The sequence below is a fragment of the Seriola dumerili genome, unplaced genomic scaffold (genome assembly GCF_002260705.1).
Source record: "Seriola dumerili isolate Sdu_G_001 unplaced genomic scaffold, Sdu_1.0 BDQW01000088.1, whole genome shotgun sequence".
In the NCBI taxonomy this organism is placed as follows: Eukaryota; Metazoa; Chordata; class Actinopteri; order Carangiformes; family Carangidae; genus Seriola; species Seriola dumerili.
This window is the reverse complement of record NW_019174343.1, coordinates 13,656,120-13,680,683: the sequence shown is the minus strand read 5'-3', so window position 1 is coordinate 13,680,683 and position 24,564 is coordinate 13,656,120. Positions and strand designations below refer to the sequence as shown.

Below are 24,564 nucleotides of genomic sequence, written 5' to 3'. Positions count from 1 at the left end.
GTTGCATTTCTAGAATGAAATCATAAAAAAAATCATTTTCATCATTTTCATTTCATAATTCCCCATACTATTGTGAAGATAATAGGCTGTTAAGTCTATTATTGGTGCTAATGATCCAGAACAGGCACTTGTTACATTTGATGCAGTTCTCTAACACAGTACCACCCAGTGTCTGTGATGTGTAAATGCTCAGTTTTAAACAATAAGTGTCAGTTTTAAAGCATTCATTCACAGTTATGCAAAAATGCTCAATATGAATGCAATATAGCTCATTCCTTTGTTGGTGTGTATGATAACGATTATTCAAGGGGTTTTTTTTCTTTAAAATGTGATTATAATAAGATAAAAGAGTAACAGGTTTTTCAATGTATTGTGTTGATTAGGCAGAATTTATTTGGATATGTTGTTTGTTTGGACGGCGGCTCTCTTGTGGCACTCACTAATGTAATGTGAGAACAGGACAAAGAAGCCTAATAGTGTGTTTTGAAAAAATCCTCATTGAGCCATTTCTGCCCATCGCTTTGTTGACGAAATCAAACACACACACAAATTGCTTTCTCAAAAGTAACAGACAATGACAAAAAAATTACTGATATTATTAATCATTTTGACATTACAGACAAAGGACAAATAAATAGACACATAAACACATCATGTAGACTTCTGTGAAACTCCATGGTGTGAAATATGAGGTCATTTAGCACTTTCGCACGTGAGCTTTGCAAAACAAAACAAGAACACTAAATGAACATGAGAATGAGGCACATGTAAGTATGAGACAAATAAACTGCCAACCTACGACCAACCAACACAGGCGTCTGCAACAGGAAACAACCGTCTTTAGAGTGCAAGGTGGTAGAAACACTCACGTGTAATCAGCAAGTGCCTCAAACATGAAAAGAGACCCACTGGAAACATTCAGCAAAGACTCTCAGGCCACAACTTGCCACTTGAAACTAAACAAATATGTAAACAACTGACACTTCAGATCTGACATCTGTGATGTCTCCTGAGATGAAGATGGCATGTAAAACATTTGTATGTGCACAAACTTTTTCCCTGCCCTCTTTTTTTAGGAGCTTGTTAAGTCACTAAGGTTAAATGTAACTGTTACATATAACTTCTCAGAAATCAACAGTATTTATGCGAGTGTTACCAGCAAGGCAGGTTGAAAGTTCAGATGTTCAGTTGTGCCCACTTGTTTTTCAGTTGTACGTCTGATATGAATGTGGTGGTTTGTCTTTTGATGAAGTGAGAAAACCAAATTAAGGTGCCAAGGTGTAGGTACAAGGGGTCAGGAATTTCCCCTCTCCTGAAAAAGTCATTTTAGGAGCACTGCCACCATTGTTTTCCCACAAAACTGTTTAAAATGTTATTTTTCAGAGCTTTTCATTTTGATGTTTATTTTTTAATTATTAAAAGATTTTGGTGAAAGGCACACTTCCTTTTTTGCTGCAAGGTACTGGCTCGCAGGACAAAAAAAAACCACACACAACAACATCAAAAAAAAAAAAAAGAGAACAGAGAGCCACACAGTCTCAACTCAAATGCATTTATTTAAACTTGTAAAGATCAATGTTTCAGAAAACAGCCCTGGTCAGGGTCAAAGAAAAGTTGAAAAATGAAACTGTGTGGATTTCCCTAACATTTCACTCATTTTTAAAGGAATCTGTTCTATTTTATCTATTTAATATTTCACATTAATTAATGAATAAGTTCACTTCTCTTTTTGTTTATTGGACAGTTGAACATATTAATGGACTTATGTTCACAAGCTTCACACACACACACACACACATGCACGGAAACACACACCGGGCATACCAGGCACTGGCTAGTCTAAGGTTTACTGAATTACTGCCGTCAACAGCTGTTCACCGAATAATGGAAAATGTTTCACACAGATGAAATGCATTAATGTGAATATACACAGATTCATTTTTCGCTTTCACACAGCTTACTGATTTATACTGTATATGCCACTCTGAGAGGCGTAATTCTTACAGTGTGTGCATTCGACACTAACTGTTGTGGTTTGAGTGTCCTGTGACAAATATTTTCTCCAGTGTTAATCTGACAGAGTAATGTTAAAGGTCAAGCAGATTAAAAATGAAACTGAAAAAAATAAATTGAGGTTTCAAATGCTGAAAATGCATGATGTGTATAGAGTCAATTCATACAGTATTTATAAAGTATTTTATTGATCATGCTTATTAAAATACTGTCAATCTAAAGTGACTGGCATAATTATTTTAAATATCTATTTTTTTTATACTTTCTGTACACTTTAAATAATGGTGATGAACACTTTTGTGGATGTTTTTTTTTCATGAAGAAATAAGATACATAATAATTTTACTTACAATGTTTGTCATTGGTTACCCTCAACTCAGTTTGCTTATTTTATTAAATACAGAATCCACATTCTAACCAGGAGAGTAATTGCTGATTATTATATTTCATTTAAATGTAAAAGCGGAATTTGAAATAAAAAAGTTATGAAATAAATGTCATTTGTCAAGAATAAATTCCTTTGAATTTAATTACTTGTTGACAGTTATTCTGCCAGTCTGTGACACAGAAAATGAAAGGTGAGACCTTGGTACTTGGTAGTCTTATCAGATTTTACCTACGGGTGAGTCAATATGTTACTGTTCATGGTGAGACTACAGACTTGTGATGTTCTCACAGCCCTGTCTGCAGTTCTCTATGCCGGTGAGCTTCTCATAACAAAACCCCAATTTTCAGAATTAAAACAGTCATGCTCCTTGATGCATGAACTTACTTTCAACTTGTAAAATGAGCATTACTAATTCTAACTCTTTAATGGGAAAAAATGAACAATGTCAAAATGACAACAAAAAGTGTATATATATATATATGTATATATATATGTATATATGTATATATGTATATATATATGTATATATAAACTGCAGATATATTGATGGTATACACTGATATACAGACTTCAGAGATTTTGTCCGTCCAGGATTTTTATCGTCCTTTTACAAATACAAAGTAGAATTAATAAGCAATAAAAATGCAAACATATCCAATTCAACATCCTGAGAGGTTTTGCTGCTACCGGCATAATCTTTGGTCTGGCTCATGATGATTAAAACTTTAGATAGATATTTTTGCATGACTAAGATTATTGAGCCGGTTTGCCGACTTAATGAATCTTCTATCCGTGTACTGCTGTTACATGTTGTAGCATTTATTACTATGCTGTAACTGTGACTTTATTTTTTTCTTTCTGTCTTTGTTCTTTCTTTTTCTTTTTTTTCTTTTGTACAATTTCTGAATCTGGTAGGTTGTTGAAGCTAAGTAAAAATGATGTGAAAGCTTTTCCCTTTCATAGTCATATTATTATGATTTTCTATGCACAGATGTCACTTACACAAACTCTAGATTCCATGAACAGTATAAACATGCACACACAATGTATTGTCCCATTAGTGATCTCTCTTTTTTTCCCACTTTTTCCCAGCTCTAAAAAATAAAAACGTTTAGAGATACAGTAACTTTGCACATTGGTGGCATATCTTAACTTGCCACCGCTGAACCACCAACATGCAGTCTGTTCACACAGATCATGCTAATGCTGCAACTCTCAGATCAGATGATTGGCTGTGGTTTCCTTGTTGTTTAAAACTACAGCTCAAGCCAAGTATACATGAGCTAAACTTGATCTGTGCAAAGTCGGCTTGATGATAAAAAAAATAAATAAATAAAGCTCAGGTTGAAGGTTTGGATGATTCACTTGTGACTGTCCTATGAACAAAACTGACATCTGGTACCATTGATGACAGTGTCAAGGTTCAGTGTCTCACTATAACAAATTCTCTTGTGCAGGATTAAACATAGGGACAAGAAATGGTCATGACTTTGGTTTCTACTGAAACTTCCCCATCTGGACACAAATGTCACATGTTGGTGAACCATCGCACAGTTCCCTCTACAACTAAAGCTGCCAAAGATGACAAAGAACTTCAGAACTTTCAGAATTTTTGAAAAAACACAAACACTGAGAGAGATAGGATTTAATGTTAGCGTTAGGGTTAGGTTTTATGATAATAGGTCCAAGCCATAGTAAAAAGGGAAGTACTGATATGAAAATGGACCTTGTTTACCATTACACAATGACTTCATCCTCTGTCAATCAGAAATGTAGAAGAATGTTTAAACTTGAGAGATATCCAACAGTCTCTCAGAACATTATGTGATTTTAATTAAACTGTTTCATGCATGTTCAACATGCACAGCTCTCCCAAACCATCTAAACTGACTGCCATAGCAAACATGTCCATGTGAGAGAGTGGCCTTGGGGTGTTTGTATTTGCACCGTAGATGTGAGTAATTTGTCTCTTATAATGAGTGTCAATAGGTTTTTAAAGTCATGTTTGGTGACGTTTCTATATCAGATCTCTTTTTATAGTGATGTGACGCATAGATGACAGACTAGGGGTCATTAGCTTGTCATACGCTTTGAAAATATATGTTGTTATCATGTACCTGTAGATCTGTAGCACAAATAACAAGCGACCCAGATTTGTGCCCGCTTCACTTTGTCAAGATAATAGCTTTATTTCTACTTACATTTGATTTTTAGGACAGAAGTGTGGTTTAGTTATTCATGATTATTGGGGTTTTAAAAGGATATTATTGCCCTTTGAATTCTGAGAAAATGTATGTTTTGCTTTTGGTGGTAAGTTTACAATGTTGGATCCCTTAGCAAGTAAGCTACAATTTATTCATGTTTTTTTTTTTTTTTTATTTTTTTTTTTTTTTTTAATTTATTTTGTCAAAGTGAGATAATTTTCTGTTGTTTTTCTTATTTAGCATGTTTACCTTAAAGTGGATTTGATTAGTATTGTTGATGCTTTCATTTTCTTTGACTACTGACACAATTTAAGAGACAAGGTGTTTTGCGACCTGATGTGTTGGGAGGGGTTACTGGATTACTGGAGGCTATGTAACGCAGTGCTGACCTCTAGTGTCTGAAACTAAAAGGACACAGTGCAAATCTGGGCCACTAAAAACATGCTGTTCTCCAAATATATATAAAAAAACCCTTGGCCACGTTAGAGAAAGTGTTTGACGTCAAATATTGTGAAATAACCAGAAAACCAGCAAACAGGCACTTCAGACGTACCTGCATCATCTCTGCCCGTAAACCGCCCACACAGCTCTGGAGAAGTGGATGATCTCTGCAGCATTCACAAGCCCATACTAAGCTCGTAACTTCTGTGACTACGGTGACAAATGTAACTTGAAAGTCTTTCACGTGCCTCTAAATGACAATAAAAACACAATGAGCCCTGCAAGGATTGTTTCACATGGTGGCTATTGTTTTACCCTATCAGTCAGTTAATACATTGGCAAAATTCTCAACAGCAAGACAACAGAGTGGAGAAATACAAGTAAAACATGAGTCTAAAACAACACCGAGATGAATTCATTAAATGGACAAATTGACTTGTATTGACCACTTAAATCATGATGTTGTCGACTTTCATAACCCGACTTAATAAGTATACCTGTTTATAAATCGCGTGTCGGAAACGCGGTTACCATGGTAAACTCTTACTGTTGTTAGGAAGTTCGTGTTATCGACGGCACCTTAACGCACCACAGCATTGCTTTACTTTATTGAGCTGAAAAGATAGCCTCTCCAGCAAAAGTTTAGTTTGCGCTTTAAAACGCGAGTTTTAATGTTTGCTCTTCCTCCAGTCCACTCGTTTAGGCCATAGAGACGTAACTCAGCTGTTAAGTGTTGTCTTCTTCAGCTCCTTTGTCAGTGTAACAAGAAATAAACTTCCAGCTGAAATCTGGGAGAGCCAATGGAGCTCAGACTGTATGGATGCAGATGAGGCACGATGCTAGCTGGCTAACTAGCTACTAAGGTAAGAGCAAAAAGAATTGGCATTTTAAGTTTTGTTTAACAAACTTTGTGTGCATGTGCGCAGGGGGGTTGGCTATTTAGTGCTATTGAACTTACTGTTCCTTTGAAAATAAGTAACTGCAACCACAGAGTGAAAGTTTTGGGAAAGGCTTACCACTAAAGCGAGTTATAAAGTTTGCTAAACTCCTGAAAGTTGAGGCCCAGCAGCTTTATGAAGCTGACTGAGCGGGTGGATGAAAGGGGTGAAGAAATACCACAATGCTTCTTTATTTAATTACTGTTTTAGTTAAGTTTTTTTGTTTTGTTACTACCTCTAAGAGATGTTTTACCTGTCATATAGTTCACCTCCTAAGCTGGTCCAGATTTTGGTGAAACCTACCATTTTTCTGTATTGTGTAAATCTCCCTGCAATGGCATATCTACAGTATTCAGATGTACATTGCATTTATGTCATTCTTGGTAGGTAATATCCATTATAGCTTTCCCCATTACTTTTAACTTTAACATGGAGGTAAAAACAATGAAACAAAAGATTTTTCAGGTTGTCTATCTGGGACACTGAACTGTGAGTTCATTCTTTCTTTCCATAATAAGCTTGGGTTTTAAGGACAGTCTCTGTTTTCTTTGTCGACATGTGTCAAACCAAAGTCTAAAGGTACTATAAACTGTATAAAGATACCTGACTGCACTGACCAGCAGAGAAGTAATGAGCTTGCAACATCCTCTTTTAACAGAAAAGCACAGCACTTGAAAGAAATCATATCTGAGAGGAACTATGAAACTCAAGTTGTAGGGGATTTTTGATGCTATCTTGCATGCATTCACATTCAGCACTGTTATATATAGTTGAACAGTATACCCATAGTGTATCTTATGCAGGTGACAGATAATTTACAAAATGGTAAATAGGAGACATATGGGAAACCTATGATAATATTTTCTTTCTTATCGTCTTTAATCTTTGTAAAGGTTTTCTTTAATGCAGAAGTTCATTAGTCAGTTTGTAATGTCAGCACATTGAGATATTTCTGCCGTCTACACATCCCTGAGCATTGACCTGTTGTGCGTTATAACTTTGTTCAAACTTGCCTAACTTTATTTTAAATTAGTATAAAACAGACAGCCTCAGTCTATTCTTCTATTTAATGAATTGGTGCAACAATGAAAAAGTGTTTTCGGTTTGAAAATTTCTCTCATTGTAAACATCTATAGCTTCAATGAGGAGCTCAAACAAGCTAAAGCAGAATACAGATATACATGCAATCAGGAACAATCTGAATTTAAAGCTTCTGAAGAGAAGCTTTAGGTATAAATGTGTCTCTGTGAAATGGTTTTGATGTGTTTAAGCTTGTTCAGTCTCAGCCACAGTCTAGGGCTTGGTCTCAGTTTAGAATAGGCCTTGATTTATATGGTGGTGCACAAACTTATAATTCAGCGGTCCACATCAGACTCGCCACTACTGCACGCTTGCTCATTTGAGATACACACAGTATTCATTTCACATCTTTATTATTCTCAATTAGAGCCTTTAGGCAATACAAAGCTTAAAGTTGGCTGCAGGCAGAGAGAGGTGGGAGGCAGCCCAGCAGCTCCATGAGCTGCTTTGTTTGCCTTTTAAAGCCTCAGGATCTCCAGTACATTAGTGCGACTTTATAGCACTTTTTAATGACACCACCTTGATTTAAGCATCATTATGGCAAAATGATCCATTAGCACCTGGTGGAAGAGGCAAGTTGTAAAATATTGAGAGGAAAATGTGTGATCCCCTGGCAGCTGATGGCTCCACATGCTGGCAGTAGTAGTCTAGCTGTACACTTATAAAAGGACTCAAGAATATTTAAAGAATTTGTTATGCCAGCTGCTGGGTTGCCTACACAAAGCCCTCTCTCTGTCTCTGAGGAACTTCTGGTTTATATAAACTACCCATGACATCCACCAACTGGCTACTTTAACACTGGATGGGTGTTTGTGTTGTACAGGAGTGTAGTGGGAAGTTGCTTAACTAGTCGTCACATCACACATGACATACTTCACAGCACGGTCATACTGATTGCTTTATTGCTAGAGGAAGGTTGTGATATGACTGATTTCCTTCCAGCTCTGAGGTTTCATTTGACAATTCTGTGTCTGAATAGATTTTAAGATGTGTCTGTGAGCATTTTCCATTATACTGCTCACTCTTGCTGTTGAGATTAGTGTTGGTATGACCTCTTGAGTGGGAGTACTTTCCCATGATCAATAGAGATTGCTAATCAGTATGACTACACTTCCCTTACATCTAATTTTAGGTTATCAAGTTGTTTGGTGTGCAGCTTGTTTACACAAGGTGCTGCTGCTGTTGCTCTTTTGTTCTATTAACCTTACAGGCGCTGGTCAGCGGTAGGTTTTATCCCTCCCTTCGGACCTTCCTTATACTTACACTCATTTTTCAGTTTATTGGGAACACGTAGCTAAAATTAATGCTGTCTAATTCAACAGTCCTGCAATAAATTCTAACATGCAGCGCCTCATAGGTCGGGACTCCCTTAATGCAATAGCCTGCAGCCTGTCATGCTTGGTTGTGGAAATCTCCTGAAACCTTCCAGTTATAAATATGGCAGTAGTGTGACAAGGCTGGTATTTTGCTATAGGCTGCTAACATATGCACACTGATCTGTTAATGAGCCAATATTCATGGATAATATCAACCAGGCATTATGTCTTTCTTGTTTTCTGTCTTTGCTTCAGCTTACTGGTAACCAGTACAAGTGCCAGTACAGCAATATATGATATTTTACTAGCAAAGAATGGTTATTTTCATTATCAAGTTAATCAATTAATCACAAATTTTAAGTATGTAATTTAAGAAAATAGTGAAAAGTGCCCATCACATGTGCCCAGAGTCCAAGTTGATATCTTCAAATATCTTGTTTTATTTTAGATAAAAGGATATTCAGTTTACTTTCATCAAAGTCTAGAAAACCAGATATATCCACATTTAAGAAGCTGGAATCTTTGCCTCGAGTCTGATCTAAACGATTAATTGATTATCAAAGTTGTTGCAGATTAATTTTATGTAGCTCGACAAATTGATTAATCCACAGATCGTTGCAGGTCTACATGCCTGGTATCTGTGAAATGTTCCCACTTATGCTCACACTGTGAAGCCTAAATGTAGAAGCAGAACCAAGTATCTTCAGCTTTTGTCTTGTAGCTGCTTCTTTCTCGGTGCCATGTCATCTGAGATCTGATTCTTGAGTGTCTGGGAATTGTGGGGCCTTTTTTCAGAGTGTCTGTGCACCAACATTCCTGGAAAGCCAAAATGAATATTGAGATTCAGAATGAATGTGAGCCATGCAGCTACAGAGCAGGTGCTGCCTCTGGGTGTCTGTAAATCATGAGGACTATCCCACCACCATGTGTTTCCTTCTTTTTAGCGGAAACAAAAATGGCAGGCCACAAAAGGGCCTCGGTACTGGCATTTTGGACATAGATGGAGAAATGGTGAAGTTTCAGAAGCTATATGAAAATCTAAGATAGTGAATTAGTAAATTCTTAATTGGTTATCCATTTGCCTCTGCCTCTTAAACAGCCAGGAGATGGCAGTAGTCATGCACTGACCAGTTATTTGATCTTTGAACATGCAGAGCTGAACTGTCACAGTAGTTACCATTGATTTATGGTGGTCATCGTGAGAAAACAGTAATCCAAGACTGAGACAGTCATTAACAACCAAGTCATAAAGTTATCTGTAATCAGTGATGAAAGCACTATGAGATGATGTTTGACTTCATATATTTATGCTTAAACCTTAGACATTTTGGAAAATGTCCCATATACCTGCACCCATACATCTCATAGTTAAACAGATTCTTTGACTGCTGAAGTTTGTTGTTTACTAAAATCATGTCGATAAACTGACCAGAGCAGCAACTGCTGAATAGTTTCATTATTGACTGATCTGTCAAATCAATGTATTGTTCGGTGTATGAAATGTTAGAACTTTCTTCAAAAAGAAACACCCATCAAAAGAGCAGGAGGTGATATCCTACCACTTTATTATCTTATTTGACAAAGAAAAGCAGCAAATCTTCATATTTGAAAAACTGAGACAAGTTTTTTCATTTTTGCTTGAAAAATTACCAAAATTGTTGTCATGCTTTTCCTCTTCTTTTTTTTTCTTTTCTTTTAAATATACTGTATATTGCATTAGTGCTTTTGTAAGGGGACAGATGTTTCGGTCAGGTTGCCACCACCAATTTATTAGTATACTGATAAGGAAGTAAAGTGAGGCATAATTTCTCAGTGTCTTGGCCATTGTTGTTGACACAGTTTCAAACTCAGACGGGAGTGCTGAGTTATATGATACTGACTCAAGTGTTCAGCCCTCTCTGTTCAAGGCCACTCCTCTTCAGCAGGCACCACTTTGTTAGTGGGCGAGTCTCTCATTCCTGTCCAGACTCCACACAGCTTGGGCTTTGTGCATTTCCATTCAAGTCGGGAATTCTAAGGGACAATTTTCAGTCTTCAGATTTTTACAGTTTTTTACCAAGTTTCTCATAAAGTAAGTAGATTTTTCATATGTTGTCCAGTTTCATGTTCTCTATGCCTTTTTTAATTCATCCTCTGGCTAAATCCATGTGGATGAATGTGGAATGACTGTCATGGTGTTAATAGTATTTTTTGAGATAATAATTTGTATTGACACAGTCATGGTTTTACCCACACTGTTTCTTAACACCTTCAAAACAGGGATAACTCCTGTTTTTGTATGTGTGTTTGATTTTTTTTAAAACCCTTTCCCATAAGAAATGCCTGTAATTAGAAATATCGTTTTAGTGGATGTAATAATCTATTCAAAAAAAGGAAAATAGTTACAAAATATAATGTGCAAAAGAAATGTCTCCATACAGGTAAAACACAACAGACTCAACAATAATCAGAAATATGCCGGGGACTGCTTGGTGATCCTGCACATCTACTGTGCATCAAACTACTTTAGTAGTTTCTGTTCCCTCCCTATAACACTCCAGACGTGCGGTGGAGGGATGAGAGTCCGCAGGATTTTCAGGGGATTTCAGTGATTAGCTCACGATAAAGCCCCTAAGGGAAACTAAAAACACTCCAGGACATACGATTGGACACCCCAACTTTTCAAGTACAGCATTTCTTTGATATATTAAGTACTGTATTAGATCATCATACTTGTGGCTATTTGAATATGGCTCTGGGAACATGTGATAGGTATATCTATATTTTCACATTTTATATATAATTTGTCCATTAATCAAAAAAAATATTCAATGATGAATCAACAATGAAAATTGTTAGCTGTGGCCGTTTCTGATTTTTGCTGTCATCCAAGTGATCACTGTTGTGATCCTCACACAATAACTGTTGCTTGTAATTTTATAGTGTGTAGATACACAATAAAATATCCTGTGGCTGAGTTGATATTTGTTGACCCACTGACTAACATGCAAATCTACACCTTCCAAATTGTACCTGGTAAAGAGTTGTTGTAGTAGTTAATAGTTTATATTTGAGGTGTTGTTTCTATGTGCTGTAGATTGACTGTTTTGTAAGCACAGCAGTCAGATATCTGTGGGAGGTGGGAATTGTCCAGTCACAGTCATATGATGTGCGGAGGATGTTTCAAGTTTATGTCATATTCAGGATGCTGATGTTCCTGGATGTCACCCTGTAGCTCGAACAACATTATGGTAATCACCTCTTGTTTGTTGTAGCTTATGACTTAAACTCAACTAGTTGTTCTTAAAAACAATAACTGGTGAGAAGTTTCCCACCACTAGCTGAGGCAAACGTCCCTGTGTGTTGGAATGCAACCACCGCCACATTCCCGTATTCTCATAGTTAATAATCGAACCAACAAGCCTCACAGTTTTTATTTGACACCAGTTGTATATATGGCTCATGCATCCTGAGCCACTCATCCAAAGGAGATAACAGGAATGATATGACATCAAAGACTGATAAACATGGTGTCACAGGAAACTCCCTAGACTTGGTAACATGTATGTGTACTCATGATGTGGGAGACTATGACTACATCTGACTGTGGTGTCAAGAAGGCACGTAACACTTGAATCACTGAATCAACAGGTCACAAGATTACGTCATGGGCCGTCTGTTTGGACTTAGGCTTGCTTTTCTTTGTAGCCTAATGACTAGTTGCTTGTTATCGTACTTAAACATTCAGGTGTGTTTTTTATGTTTCCTTTCCTCGTGATTTGACTCCCAAAAGGCTGTGAGCTTCAAACTGTGCTGCTTTCTGGGCTGAATTGTCAGAGTTTGAATCAGTCCTGATTTGAAATTTTGGTGTTTATCAAACTTTGTCACAAATGATCAGCCATCGTTGTCACTTTCACAATAGGATTGATTCATTGAAATGGCCTCCACATGAAACAAAATATCCTTGACTTGACTGACTGTGAAATTCATGTTGATGTAGACTTGAAAAAAGCTTAAAAAATAGTGATGGCTCCTAAAACTGAAATCATACTTTACAGGACATGGTGATGATCAACATTATCCTTTGTCTCCACTGAAGAACTGCTACAGGAAGTCGATCTACTGATATGGAAGGCAACGGAGAGATGAGTGACACCGACAGTGGCATCATCCTTCATTCAGGTAAAACACTTTTTATGTATCACTCAGACCTTTTTGAAATATGTCACATGATCTAAAGTGTCTCTACTAATGCCTCTACAACACAACCGTTACATTTGATCATAAAGGCTGAATTTCAAATTAAATTCTCCACTCAGCACAAAACAACTTGATGGACCAGACATGCTCCACAAAACAGGTGTAATTACATTAAATCGCTGTAGCTCATTGCAGCAAGGCTTGTTGCTTGACCGCAGTAAATATTAAACATTAGAAATCTACATCAGCCACAATGTCCAGCATCATGTGAACTGAAATTGGTAGAAAAAAACCTGGGCTGTTGATTTTCTTTGGTTGGTTGCCCAAATGTGTCTGAGAAACACTGGGCAGCTTTACTGAATTGCTTTAGTTAATGTGAAAACAGAAAAGTGGATTTAAGTCGAGCCTCATTTCAGAAGTTCGAGCAGTTTCTTATCAAAATGTTCTTTGACTGTTCAAACCTAAATAAAGAGTTTGACAAATTGGTGTGAGAACCAACACCCTTGATTTAAAGTACATATTTGTTTAAAAACAAAACGCTGAGCCAGTAGGTTTTTGCTGAAAGCCTAAATCATTGTTGAAACTCAGCACACACATTACGGTAATCTTATCGCTGCACCTGCTTTTCAAATGACCTCAAACAGAAGACATATAAGAAATCTCCGATTAATTCAAAACGTAGATTATTATTGTTTATGACAAATGTAATGCAAAGTATACCCATATGCAAACAAAACGCAAGATTATCAGAATGGTCTCTCACTTTACTTCCCCATGTATGTGTGTCACAAATAATTTGGTTTATTGACTATTTTAGGCTCAGTTACCAGTCACATGACAGAGCTGTCACTCCTTCTAACTAACCATCATTTATATCTGGCAAAACATAAATTTCCTTCTGGCACATTTCACATCTTTTATTGGCTGGAGTGAGGTCGCACTTGTGATAATATTTAGCAAAATGACATCCTTTCAGAGCATAACACAATCCTAGAAGATTACCTGGAGTAAATAAGTGCTGTTATGATTCTCTTGGCAGCAGAGGTCTCAATCATGTCCGCAATATAATAGTCTACTTTCTTAAATCAATTCCAGCACACACCAAATTTAATTTGTCTTAGGTTGTACTTCCAGCCAGCTGAAAACAAGCGAAAGTCATCTACTTTGTTAAAGAAAACAACTTGTCATGTGAAAGCTCAGGGACTAATGCATGTGATCCACTGTGACTTGCTGCCAGATAAGTCACTGCATCCTTGACCACATGAGGATATGTTAAAAAAAATGATGGGTTGTCTAATTTTTTAAGCCAAAATACCAAAATGTATGTTGTTCCAGATTCTCAGTAGTGAGAATTTGCTGGTTTTCCTAGTCTGCAGTTATAATAAACAAAAATGTCTTTTGGTTTTGGAAGATTGTTTGGCCAAAGCAAATGTCAACTTGGCTTTTGGAAAATTGTGAGGGGCACTTTTTTTCTGACATTTTAGACATAATGATTACTCAATTAAACAAAAAATAATTCACAGATTATTCAATAACAAAAATAATATTTGATTGCAACCTTACTGAATATGTTATTCTTTGTATTTAGGTATTTTAGGATTGCCGCAATCAACTTCATTAAAGGCAGTCACAAAATGTGGTTGTCTGACCTCTGCCAAGGCTAATATCAAGCAACGTACACCAGACTTCACAGAAAAAAAAATCTAATTCATTGTAAATGATCTGGATCTGCCCTAAAATTTAATGGGTTCTTCCCTGCCCCATCCCTCCACCAAGTTTGGCACAAATCGGTTCTGTTCTTTTTGCGTAATCCCACTGACAAATGGGTGAAAATATTACCTCCTCGGCAGAGGTAAAAATACAATAGAATTAACAGCAAACTTTGCCAGTCGTGTTTTGCTGCGACTAGTAGTGTCTCCTGATTAGTTATGGCCTCGCTGACATTCCTTGCGCCCTAATTGAGCCACGTGACGTCTGCCCTATACAATGAGAAAGTGTCTATCGACAAAGAATGGGGGGATTGTCCCTGTAGGAAGAGGAATTTTTTGCTCCATTGTAGTGCTGTCACACTTCTTTCCTGTCGCACCTCAGATGTTTGTCAGTACCTGCAGGGATTCTGTTAATAATCTCTGAAGGTATGTGGTGCTCAATGCATTTTGCCTGAAGCCACTCCCACGGCTCTGAGACTAATCTGATGTCATTAGTCACCCAGGCTACAGACAGCACCAGTCCAACACTCACACAATTTTTGTAATTACAATGATCTTGAAACTCACTCTGCAGTTTCAGTTTGACTGATGAAAACAACGATAAAAACAAATTCTTCTGACTGAATTTAACCATTGTGTTGGCCAGAGTGGCCTCGGGAGTTAATCTTAATATAATTAAAGTTTACTTTTAATTAAAATATGGGGGTTCATGGTGTGAGTATACATTCTTGGAAAAATTATGAGGAATATAAGGCAACAAATACACATTTAGAAAATAAAATTTAATGAATTAATTAAAATTAAAACACACAAGGTTAAGAAGATGGTAAACAGTCTGAACTAAGTGTTAGTGTGAGTGTTAAGTATTTTTTATTTTCTTTACCGCTGGCATTTTATAACCTGCACAACTAATGTATTGGTCAAGCAGGAAATGGGACCATTCACCGTACAACAAATAAATATAGTTGCAGCAACATGAGTTAAAATATGTCCTAAAATGATGTACATGTACAGGCATCAATGAATTTATATATTAAAATATTGCTTTTTCCTGCAAGTAACTTTTGTTTTCAGTGTTAACAAATTCATTCATTCACCAGTGACTGAAACAATATATATGTACTGTATATATGTGTGTGTGTGTGTATATATATATATATATATATATATATATGTACAATTGCCTCTTAAGTGGTAGGATTTGCTGCTTTTCTCTGTTTTTTGTCATTGTACATTAATTATCAGTGGGGTTTTGGACTACTCATTGGGCTAAAAAGGCTCCTCAGCAGACATCTTTTTGGGTTCTTGGAACTTGTGATAGGCACTCTGTATATTATTGCATTTTAAATTACTTTTATAGACTAAATAAATCAATTAACCAAAATAAAATGATCAATTAATTGATCAAATTATTTGATGAATGTAATCACTAGTTGCAGGTCTAATTTGCTTTTACTGATCTTTATTTAACTGAAATGTGCAACGGCATATCTTGGCTTCATATGGTCATTTCTAACTTTCTACTTTAACTTCACCTACTTATGGTCTTGTGTGTTGAGTGTTGATTGAAGAAATATATAACAGCCACACTTGAGTCTCATAATCTCAGACGAGTGCATTTTCTTCTTTCCTGTTGCATGACACAGGCTGTGACAGCCCAACAACGCATACGAAGGATGTGACCACACACACACGAGCCATGAAGCTCAAACACCAGGATCTCCAAAACAGACTGGAGATCTGCTTACTGGAGCTGAAGAAACTCTGCATCCGTGAAGCTGTAAGTAAAAGTGATCTACAAAACAGGTCAACAGACTAAAACCTAATGAGGCTGCATAAAATTACATTAAATACATATCACAGAATAAATGAGTCACTTAATCATGATGATCTACGTTCATTAAAATCTTTATAAAGGTGTTAGTAGACCTAGTTAACGTAAACGTCAAGACAGTTGTAGCATCATTATGCAAGCTGTGACAAGGTGCACTCACCATATTGCCATATTGCAGATGATTAAGCAGCTTTTAGAAAGGATTAAATAGGTGGGGTAGTCTAGTGCAGGATGTGTGATGACACATTTTACTGCAGGTGAACAAAGTAACCTGCAAGAGGGATATTTCAGATGTGTTCTGCCATGTCCACACTAATGTGCATGAAATAGGAAATGGTGTTTGTGCCAAAAGTTCTCACTTGCATTTTCAGATTATTTTGAATCTCCTTTCATTGAGTGCACACAGGTCACTTGACCTGGCAAATTACCAGCACAGATCACAGCACAATCATAGGCTGCAGTTTTTAAGCGCTCGATTTTCACACCAGTACAAGACAAGATTTTAAAACTCTCTAAACAGCAGATTCAAGGAGATGGTTGTTGAAAACAGTGTCTGTCTGTGCAGGAAAGACCCAAAATGTCTGCATTAACTTCAACATGGACTTCATGTCACAGTGGTTAATATCCAGTCAGGAGCTCCACTGAGAGGAAACAATAGGTGTTTTAATATAACCTCCTCTCCTTTGTGACATTATTATTTTGGCTTGACCACTAAGCAGAATACAAACATCATCCCCTTCATTTCAGATACAGTCTATAGTGAAATTAGAACATGCCATGTGGCTGCAGTGAGATTTTTTTTTTAATGTATCACAGCTTTTGAAAAGGTATACTGGTGGTTCAGTCGGCCAAAGCAATTTAAATGCTCCCATAACAGCCTGGATTTGAATTCAGCATGAGACTTTTGTCACATGTCATCCCTCTAATTTTCAATCTTTTATGCCCCTCTCTCTTTCCGTACTGTGAACTATCAAATAAAGGTTCAGTAAGTCATTTCAAAGCTGGACACACACTCACATTTTGAGTATTGCTGCCATGCGTGGTTGCTCCAGGGTAAAATCCCAGGACTGATCATTCTTTCCTGTTGACACTCGGGCTGGGCACTCCTGTTGGGACATGCTTAGGTGAACTAATGGGAGACATGATGCCTCTCCCTTCTCTCAGTGACAAAAGAACAAGTAAACTCACCGGTTGCTATTACGTTTTTTTGTCTGTAAAGGTGGCTGTCTAGGAGTGACTCAAAGTGACAGTTTCTTTATGTCTGTTCTTTAATGAAATCAGTGACAGTGCGTTGTCATGGCCTGAGTTTGATTTGGACATGGATATGTGTTACAGTGAGAAAATGAGACCGAAAGAATGTGTTGTGAAAGGAAATCTCACAGAATTGTGCAACAGATTCCCTGAACCTGTTTGCCTCAACATGTAAGGAGAGCAAAGATACTTGTACATCATTTCAAAACTGCCACAGATATGGTTGAATAGACTCTGGAGAGATGTGCTTGTCTTTATTTGAACAACTAAACTGATAGGATTTATCAGTGTTGATTTATAAGATGTCTGTATATTGATTAACTGTGAAAAATAAGCCTTTAGTCATGTTCAAATATTGCTTTGTGTGTGAATTTTTGTCTGTGTTGTTTAGGAGTTGACAGGACAGCTGTCAGATGATTACCCTCTCCTGCCTGGAGAGAAGCCTCCACAGATTCGCAGACGTATTGGAGCTGCTTTCAAACTGGATGCACAAAGTATCCCCCGGGTAGCAGAGGTACAAGCAGCATTTCGAGACTGCATAATGGATTAATATTATTTTTCAACAATGCATAAAGCTCAAGGATATAGATTGTTTCCAGAGTCACATTGTTGTCTCTATATATTCCGCTGTCACGCCCTTTTTTCCAGGAGTCAGAGCTGAGTTTAGTGGATGCTGAGTTGGCTCTTCAGATGAAAATATTTGAGGCAGCACGCAAGCTCTTCGAGGAGGATCACCTGAGCAAGGCTGTTAAAAAGAGCCGTTTTAAGCAGTGCAAGAGAGAGGAGAAGAAACTCAAACAGCTACAAGAGACGGCCTTTCAGCTGCGACTAGAGCACGGCCAATCATCACCACTCCCTGCTTTTAATATTACACAACAAGGTGAGAGACGCCTGGCCAGACTAGATGATACTATACTATAATCTTCAGTGCAGGGTATAAATTGATTTTCACTTCAGAATATCTTAATAGAGCAGTCCTTGACTTTTCATGTGTCATTTTATACTTCACATATGAATCAAAACATTTAGTCTGTTTCTGTTTTGGTTTCCAGATCTGGGTACATCTGATGACAGCTCCCTGTCTGATTCTGTAGTGCAAGATGAAGGTAAGACTTGGCCTTGCCTAGTTTCTACCAGTGTAAGAGCAGCTTTTGTTTACAGGCCAATGTTGATGAAAGCAAATCTATGACTTTTGAAAGCTGGATAGTATTTGTCAGGTGACCAGTTAACCATAAAGCGTGGCAATGTGAGCAGAGTCCAGTAAGTATTTATCTTGAATGCCTCAGTGCTCACAGTCTCTCTGCATGAAAGTATCTACCTAAAAGGTTACGGAAGAAGTCTGTTGAGGCGATGCAGGTATTGACACTGAATAATCATATCATACACTGTATCATTTCTATTTTTTCTAGAAGTTACAAGCCAGTCATCACAGCCGTCCTCAGGACTCCCCTATTCAGTAGAGACGGATGCTCCCCAGCCTCCCCCTGTGTCCTCACAGTCCTCCTTAGATGGCTCCTTCATGTCTCCGTCTGTGGCTCCACTGACCCCGAGTCAGTCTCCACACCCAAGCCTCGACTCAAACCCAGAATTCGACGCTCCTCCCATCCAACACTCCCCGTGGACAGAGTCGAGTCTGGACCAACCTTACCAGAAGAGCAAGAAGTCACGCTCTTCCATCAAGACGAGGTAACACAGGCCATTCATCGCAACTCCTTTCCTGTTCATCGACTTTTTAGTATTGGAGAAGCAAAATGTGACCTTTAGTACTTGGAGAGTAGTAAGCCGTGTGAAAAGCAGATCTTGAAAGGATGCTGGGAGGTGAAAAAGATAATGCTCAGTTATATTCATTGTAGTGGGTCCATAGACACTGCATGGGTACGAGTGGATTTGTCTACTTGGGCTGCTGTGTAACCTCATTGATGTTCCCAGTGCGTAGCGGTTGTTGTTGGTGGAGACAACATGGAGCAGATTGAAGAAACACTTCTTTTCTTTCCAGTAATAATGGTTTCTGAAATACTTCATCAGTTTAAGCCTCATCTTCACTGTCATTGTTCCTGCTCTATATCACAATGTAGAGAGTGTTCATGAATGTGCAACACTGCCATCTGCTTTTGCACTGGTGCTATAACAGTCAGTGTAATAGATCAGTGTTGTGCACATCTACATTCAATCACTAATGAGTTTAGACTGGAGTATGTCAGAGGTAGTAATACAACAGTAACTTTGAAATATGTTAAAATTGTTTCAATTTATTATCATTGTAATTTCCACCGTTGATGTTTGTCATCAAGACCAAAGAACAATTTCTGGGTATATTTTAAGCATTTTATTTATTTATTTATTTTATTTATTTTGTGTGTGTATATAAACACAAATTGAGAAACAAAATATACCATATTTCACATTCTACCTTTTTGTGTGTTCAGCAGTCCAGCCAAAACTGAACTGTTGCCACCGTTGGAGGCTTGCTTAGCACAATCATCTCTGCCACTGCAACTTTCCCATCTGAGGCTGAGCCGCACCCAGTCGAACAGCACACCCTCCACACCAGAGATGCGTGTGCACAGACAACTCTCCCTCAGGTAACCACACCTACATCCACAGTGCTTTGTGTTAGAAGCTGCACACCTTTGTTGTACATGTAATTTAGTTCTGGTCACAGTGATATCATTTAGTTTCACACATTCAATTATTTTAAGAAATCAGAGACTGTGAGATGGACATAATTAGAAGTTGTTCAGTCTCTTTGCTTAGTAGCCTTGTTGATATAGTTGATATAGAACATTGTTGTGATTTGCACAGGTTGTCCAACCCTGAATCTTCATTTGAAAAGGACCGCGGCCGCACCAGAGGTCCACGGAGGCGACTGACAGAGTACACAGTGACTTTACCAGAGACCACTCCCCCTACAGTGAACTATGGAAGCCATGCTAGCTCTGAGGATAGCAACTCCGAACACTCGTTTACATCTTACAATAGCTCCCCGTGTCAGGAGTTGCACTGTGATTTGCCCAGACAGTATCAGCCTGCATTCCCGCACTCTAGCCCAGTTGGCAGCTATGGACCTCAAGCCTTCCCACGTACTGGCTTTTACCATAATTCCAGGCACCAGCCCAGCCCCACTACCCACAAAGCGTATTACAATGAAATGTATTGCCCACCTGATATGGACATGACACGGAGCTATTACGCCCAGCAGGCTCCCTGTCCTTCCAACAGATATGACTATTGGTATAATGACCCTGCTGTGCCCCACCAGAGAGCACAGAGGCCTTTACCTCCTGATATCAGACTCTCCCCTGCCCCAACTCTATGGGACCACCCACATTACTGCTCCAGCGGTGTCCCACGACAAATGGTGAATGAACAGCTCAAGTCCTGGCATCGGCGCAGTCAGCTGAAATCCCCCAGGTCCCGTTCTCTTGACCGACAGGGAGCAGTCAGAGTGAAAAACATGTCAGCTCGGGAGTCGCCCTGCTTCCAAAATCAAAAGTACCATGAGCAGGTAAGCACACCAAACTATCAGTCTGGCAGCAAAGATGACCAACACTTTGTCAGCCAGAAATACTGCAAAAAGGAGAGTTAAGCAGTTAATTATTTTTATGTGTTATTTGTCACAATTTTTCTCATCACATCTTCACAATATGCTGCCCAAAGGGACTTTTTACTGAGATGAATAGTACATGGAAATTACAGATTGTTACATGCAAAAGTTGAGGGGAAATTTAGAATTAAATTTAGTTGGATATGCTATTTAAGGTTTCTCGATAGACCTGATAGATGGGTGTTTTTAAGTATTTAATAGATGTGAAAAGGACATTGATTTTAAACACACAGAGATAAGAAACGTGCATTGTGTTTTAATATTTGAAGTTTATAAGGATACAGACAGCGGGTTTGCATGCACCGTGATAATCTAACTTTAAATTGATCAAGGCAGTACTGCAAATGTTGGGGATACCATGTTAACACCACTGCACACACAGTTCAGATAAAACATTTAGATTTCTGTTCATTGTTTCCATTTACTTAGACATGTAAACACTTTTCCTCTGTCTCATTAATATTTTTAAATACAAGCTTGTCTCTTAAAAAGTCACAGAGAAAATCTTGGATGCAGCAGATATGGGTTTTTGTTGATTTAGTTTGTTTACAATAATGGAAAAGTGCTAAATATACAGCGATATAAACCACCATTACTTAATGTGAGTATGAGTATAAGCTGCAGTTACATTTGAATATTACCCAATCAACTGCGTGTCATTACACTGAGACTATTTGTTTTTACTGATTGATTGACTCATGATTCTTTTCTGTTGCTGACCCTTAGGTTATCCAAAGAAGGGCTCTCCAAAGAGCTGCAGATGACACACAAGGGCACTGGGTTGTAGATGATGGCTCTCACTACATAAGTCAAGTGTAAACAGGTGAAACTCGGACACTAAACTGAACATTTTCACTCAAAGGCTGCAACTGGATCAATTCCCAGTAAACCAAAGCAAAGTAGTCAGGAAGTCAAGTTGGATTAACGGTTTACGCCTCAAACTTTTTTCAGGAAAGCTCACATCATCATGTTTATCTGCCAGCCTGTGTTTGGGCATACAGCGGGAGGATGAAATTCAATCCAGTACAACAACACAAACTGCAGTCTTCAAAGTTTCTATAAAGTTGAACCAACATGTCTCTGTCACACTGAGTATAGCTGATTTCAGAGCAGCTGTATTGGATTTGGAGTAGAACTGTAAAGTTTGTCTCTTGTTTTCATCCACTCTCTGTACATTGCTCTGTAATGACAGTTTCAAATTAAGCATTGAATTTACTGCTTGGTAAATGTTATGAATTGAAAAGGTGATAAATGCTCTTTATTAGTGAGTGCTGTTTTAACCTGCGACTGTTCTGTGGAAATGAGGTGTCCAAGTCTGACACCATGAAATCATCTGCCAGCTCGATACTGGTTATTCAGTGAATCAAAATCAGAGATAATCATCCCACAGTTTTTTGTGTTATTAAATACAGGGTTTTGTTCATATGTAAAGCAGTCACAAATGGTTGAGGATAGCTGGAGGTCTTACACAAGAATAACCACTAAAGTTTCCCATTGTAGTTAGATTATGAGAAATGTGAATGTTTTAAGAATAACTCAAGGTCATTGCTGAAGTTAATCTCAGATGAATTATGATTTTGTTCAGACAAATGTAAAATAGTCATGTAGACTGCTTTATATATACTTAACTTGGTCTTATCACATCTTGCTGCATTAGATGTGGCTATCTGTAGCCAAAAACGCATAATGTTGAATATGAGAAAATCAAGAATGAGAAGTTCACTTTTTGCAGTTTGTTAGTTTGGGAATAAAAAATGCTTTTCAACTAGTCTTATGAAGGACATAAATCAATTGTAAAATAATGTAAATGAGCAACATATCCCTTTTTTAAAATACATTTTGTTTGTAATGTTACTTTGATAGAGTCACCATGTTAATGAACTTGAGCTGCTTAAATTTAAGTCCAAGGTTTATCCTCTTTGTCGTGTACTTTTCGAGTCAATTTTGTCCTTTTTTATACTTACATGTGTCTGTGGCTGTGCCAGTTAACTTGAATTTGTAACTGATTTAATCAACCAGTTGAATCTAGATACTAATTTACTCACATGAGATATAAAGTAGCTAATTAAGATGAGATCAGAGTCTTGATGCTTGGCAGCTATTAATGTGTCAAATATAAATTTAAATGACCTGAACTTTAACTGTATCTTCTTCAGTGTCTCACAAAGTGTTTGAGACAGCAGATCACTACACACTAACCACATGTGATACACAAGCAGAACCTACGTCTCTCAACCAAATAAGATTTTATTGTCAAGAATTAGATTTAATTACCACATATTCAGGCTACACCTACACAGTGACTGGTCTCTCTCAGTGATCTATTTATGTGTTAATTTATTGTGATTTGCACCATTGGACCCACAGAAAGTCAGACTTGAAATGAAAGAAGACATGGACCTGAGTTTGCAAAATCGAGCAGCAGTAAAGACTGTCTAGTTATATATATATTATGTATTATATATATTATAAAAAACAGACCACAATCATGTTACCTTGTGTGCCGTGTGGCCTTTTTTTTTTTTTTTTTTTTACTGTCTTCTATTTTATCATTACTGTAGTTTAAGTGGACCTAATAATGTGTTACATTGTTGTTTTAAAAAAAAAAAAGAATCTGTGAAAATGTTTCTCCTGTGGAAGTAAATAAAGAATAATGTTGCATATTGCTGAGTTTCATTTACTCGCATCCTGCCCTGTTATTCCAGTGTTATAGGCCTTTTTCTTCGCACACATTTTTACATTTCAGAGCAGGAAAAGCACAGGTATGAACAGTAAATTGAAGGACAGCTGAGTACCATTTAGCTGCTGCAGTTTCAGAACAGAGCCATCATTAATGTTATTAGTAACACCTGAGAGTTGTGTGCTTCAAGGTTGTTATTTTTAAAGGGAAATGCTTAAGGGAAATGAGGTAATTAGACATTAATGTGTTGTTTTGGGCACAGGTTTCACAGAGAGCAAAGGGGTTCAGAAAATGTTTGATGTATTGGTACTTTAAACTGTAATGCAATCTTCAGACAGACAAATAATTTTCAAACAGCATATTATGGCATACTCTTTAGGACATCTTTGACATGTAATATGTGCTGTATGTAATTCTTTTGCTCTGAAACCTTACATTAGTCTCTGTGATTCTACCCACTGTTTTGTATGTGAGAGGTACAAAGTGTATGAACCCTACTTCAGAAAACCATCACTATGCATGCTCTCACAGTGTGTGGAGCAGTTTTACGAAAATGGCACAAGTGTAAGTCTTTTATCAGCGTAGGCAGCCATCTGTCACAACAAGCTGTGAGAACACAGGCTTTCATCCAACCGCTTATTTTCCCTCATTCTCTGCTATGTTGATCTCCACGCACCAGCCTCTTTTCCGTTTTTGTGACTTTCACTGTGAAGGCAAGTTACTCACTGTATCATAAAGGTAACATGCAGTATATCTGGCCACAGTGCATTTCACATAGATTTATATACAAGATATCATCGTCCTGCTGTTAAAAAAATGAATGAAAATGCCTCTAATAGGCTTCATTTTTATATGATATGAAACAGTAAGTAGAAAAATTGTGATACATTTATAATATATATTTGAAATAGACATGTTATATATTTG

The 24,564-nt window shown here is 37.5% G+C and overlaps 1 protein-coding gene across 3 annotated transcripts; it reads left to right on the top strand.

The window, feature by feature from the left end:
- The first annotated feature begins 5,713 nt into the window (after positions 1-5,713).
- On the top strand, positions 5,714-23,381 carry LOC111221788 (innate immunity activator protein-like). 3 transcript variants are annotated; one of them, XM_022745349.1, is made up of 11 exons: positions 5,714-5,909; positions 12,418-12,541; positions 15,915-16,048; positions 17,745-17,867; positions 18,002-18,233; positions 18,406-18,459; positions 18,763-19,039; positions 19,780-19,935; positions 20,156-20,858; positions 21,684-21,780; positions 21,909-23,381. In XM_022745349.1, the coding sequence occupies exons 2-10, from the start codon at positions 12,487-12,489 to the stop codon at positions 21,774-21,776; spliced, it is 1,827 nt and encodes a 608-aa protein (XP_022601070.1). In that variant the 5' UTR covers positions 5,714-5,909; positions 12,418-12,486; the 3' UTR covers positions 21,777-21,780; positions 21,909-23,381. The 3 variants fall into 3 exon arrangements, with proteins under 3 accessions (XP_022601070.1, XP_022601067.1, XP_022601068.1); XM_022745346.1 differs by having other exon boundaries at positions 21,684-23,381; XM_022745347.1 differs by lacking the exon at positions 5,714-5,909 and having other exon boundaries at positions 12,381-12,541; positions 21,684-23,381.
- Positions 23,382-24,564: the final 1,183 nt, after the last annotated feature.

Bases quoted from the DNA above. Each gene is read 5' to 3' on its own strand.
- LOC111221788 (XM_022745349.1), top strand. From the start codon at position 12,487: ATGGAAGGCAACGGAGAGATGAGTGACACCGACAGTGGCATCATCCTT. The intron at 16,049-17,744 runs GTAAGTAAAAGT...TGTGTTGTTTAG, and splicing joins AACTCTGCATCCGTGAAGCT to GAGTTGACAGGACAGCTGTC. The intron at 18,234-18,405 runs GTGAGAGACGCC...TTTGGTTTCCAG, and splicing joins TTTTAATATTACACAACAAG to ATCTGGGTACATCTGATGAC.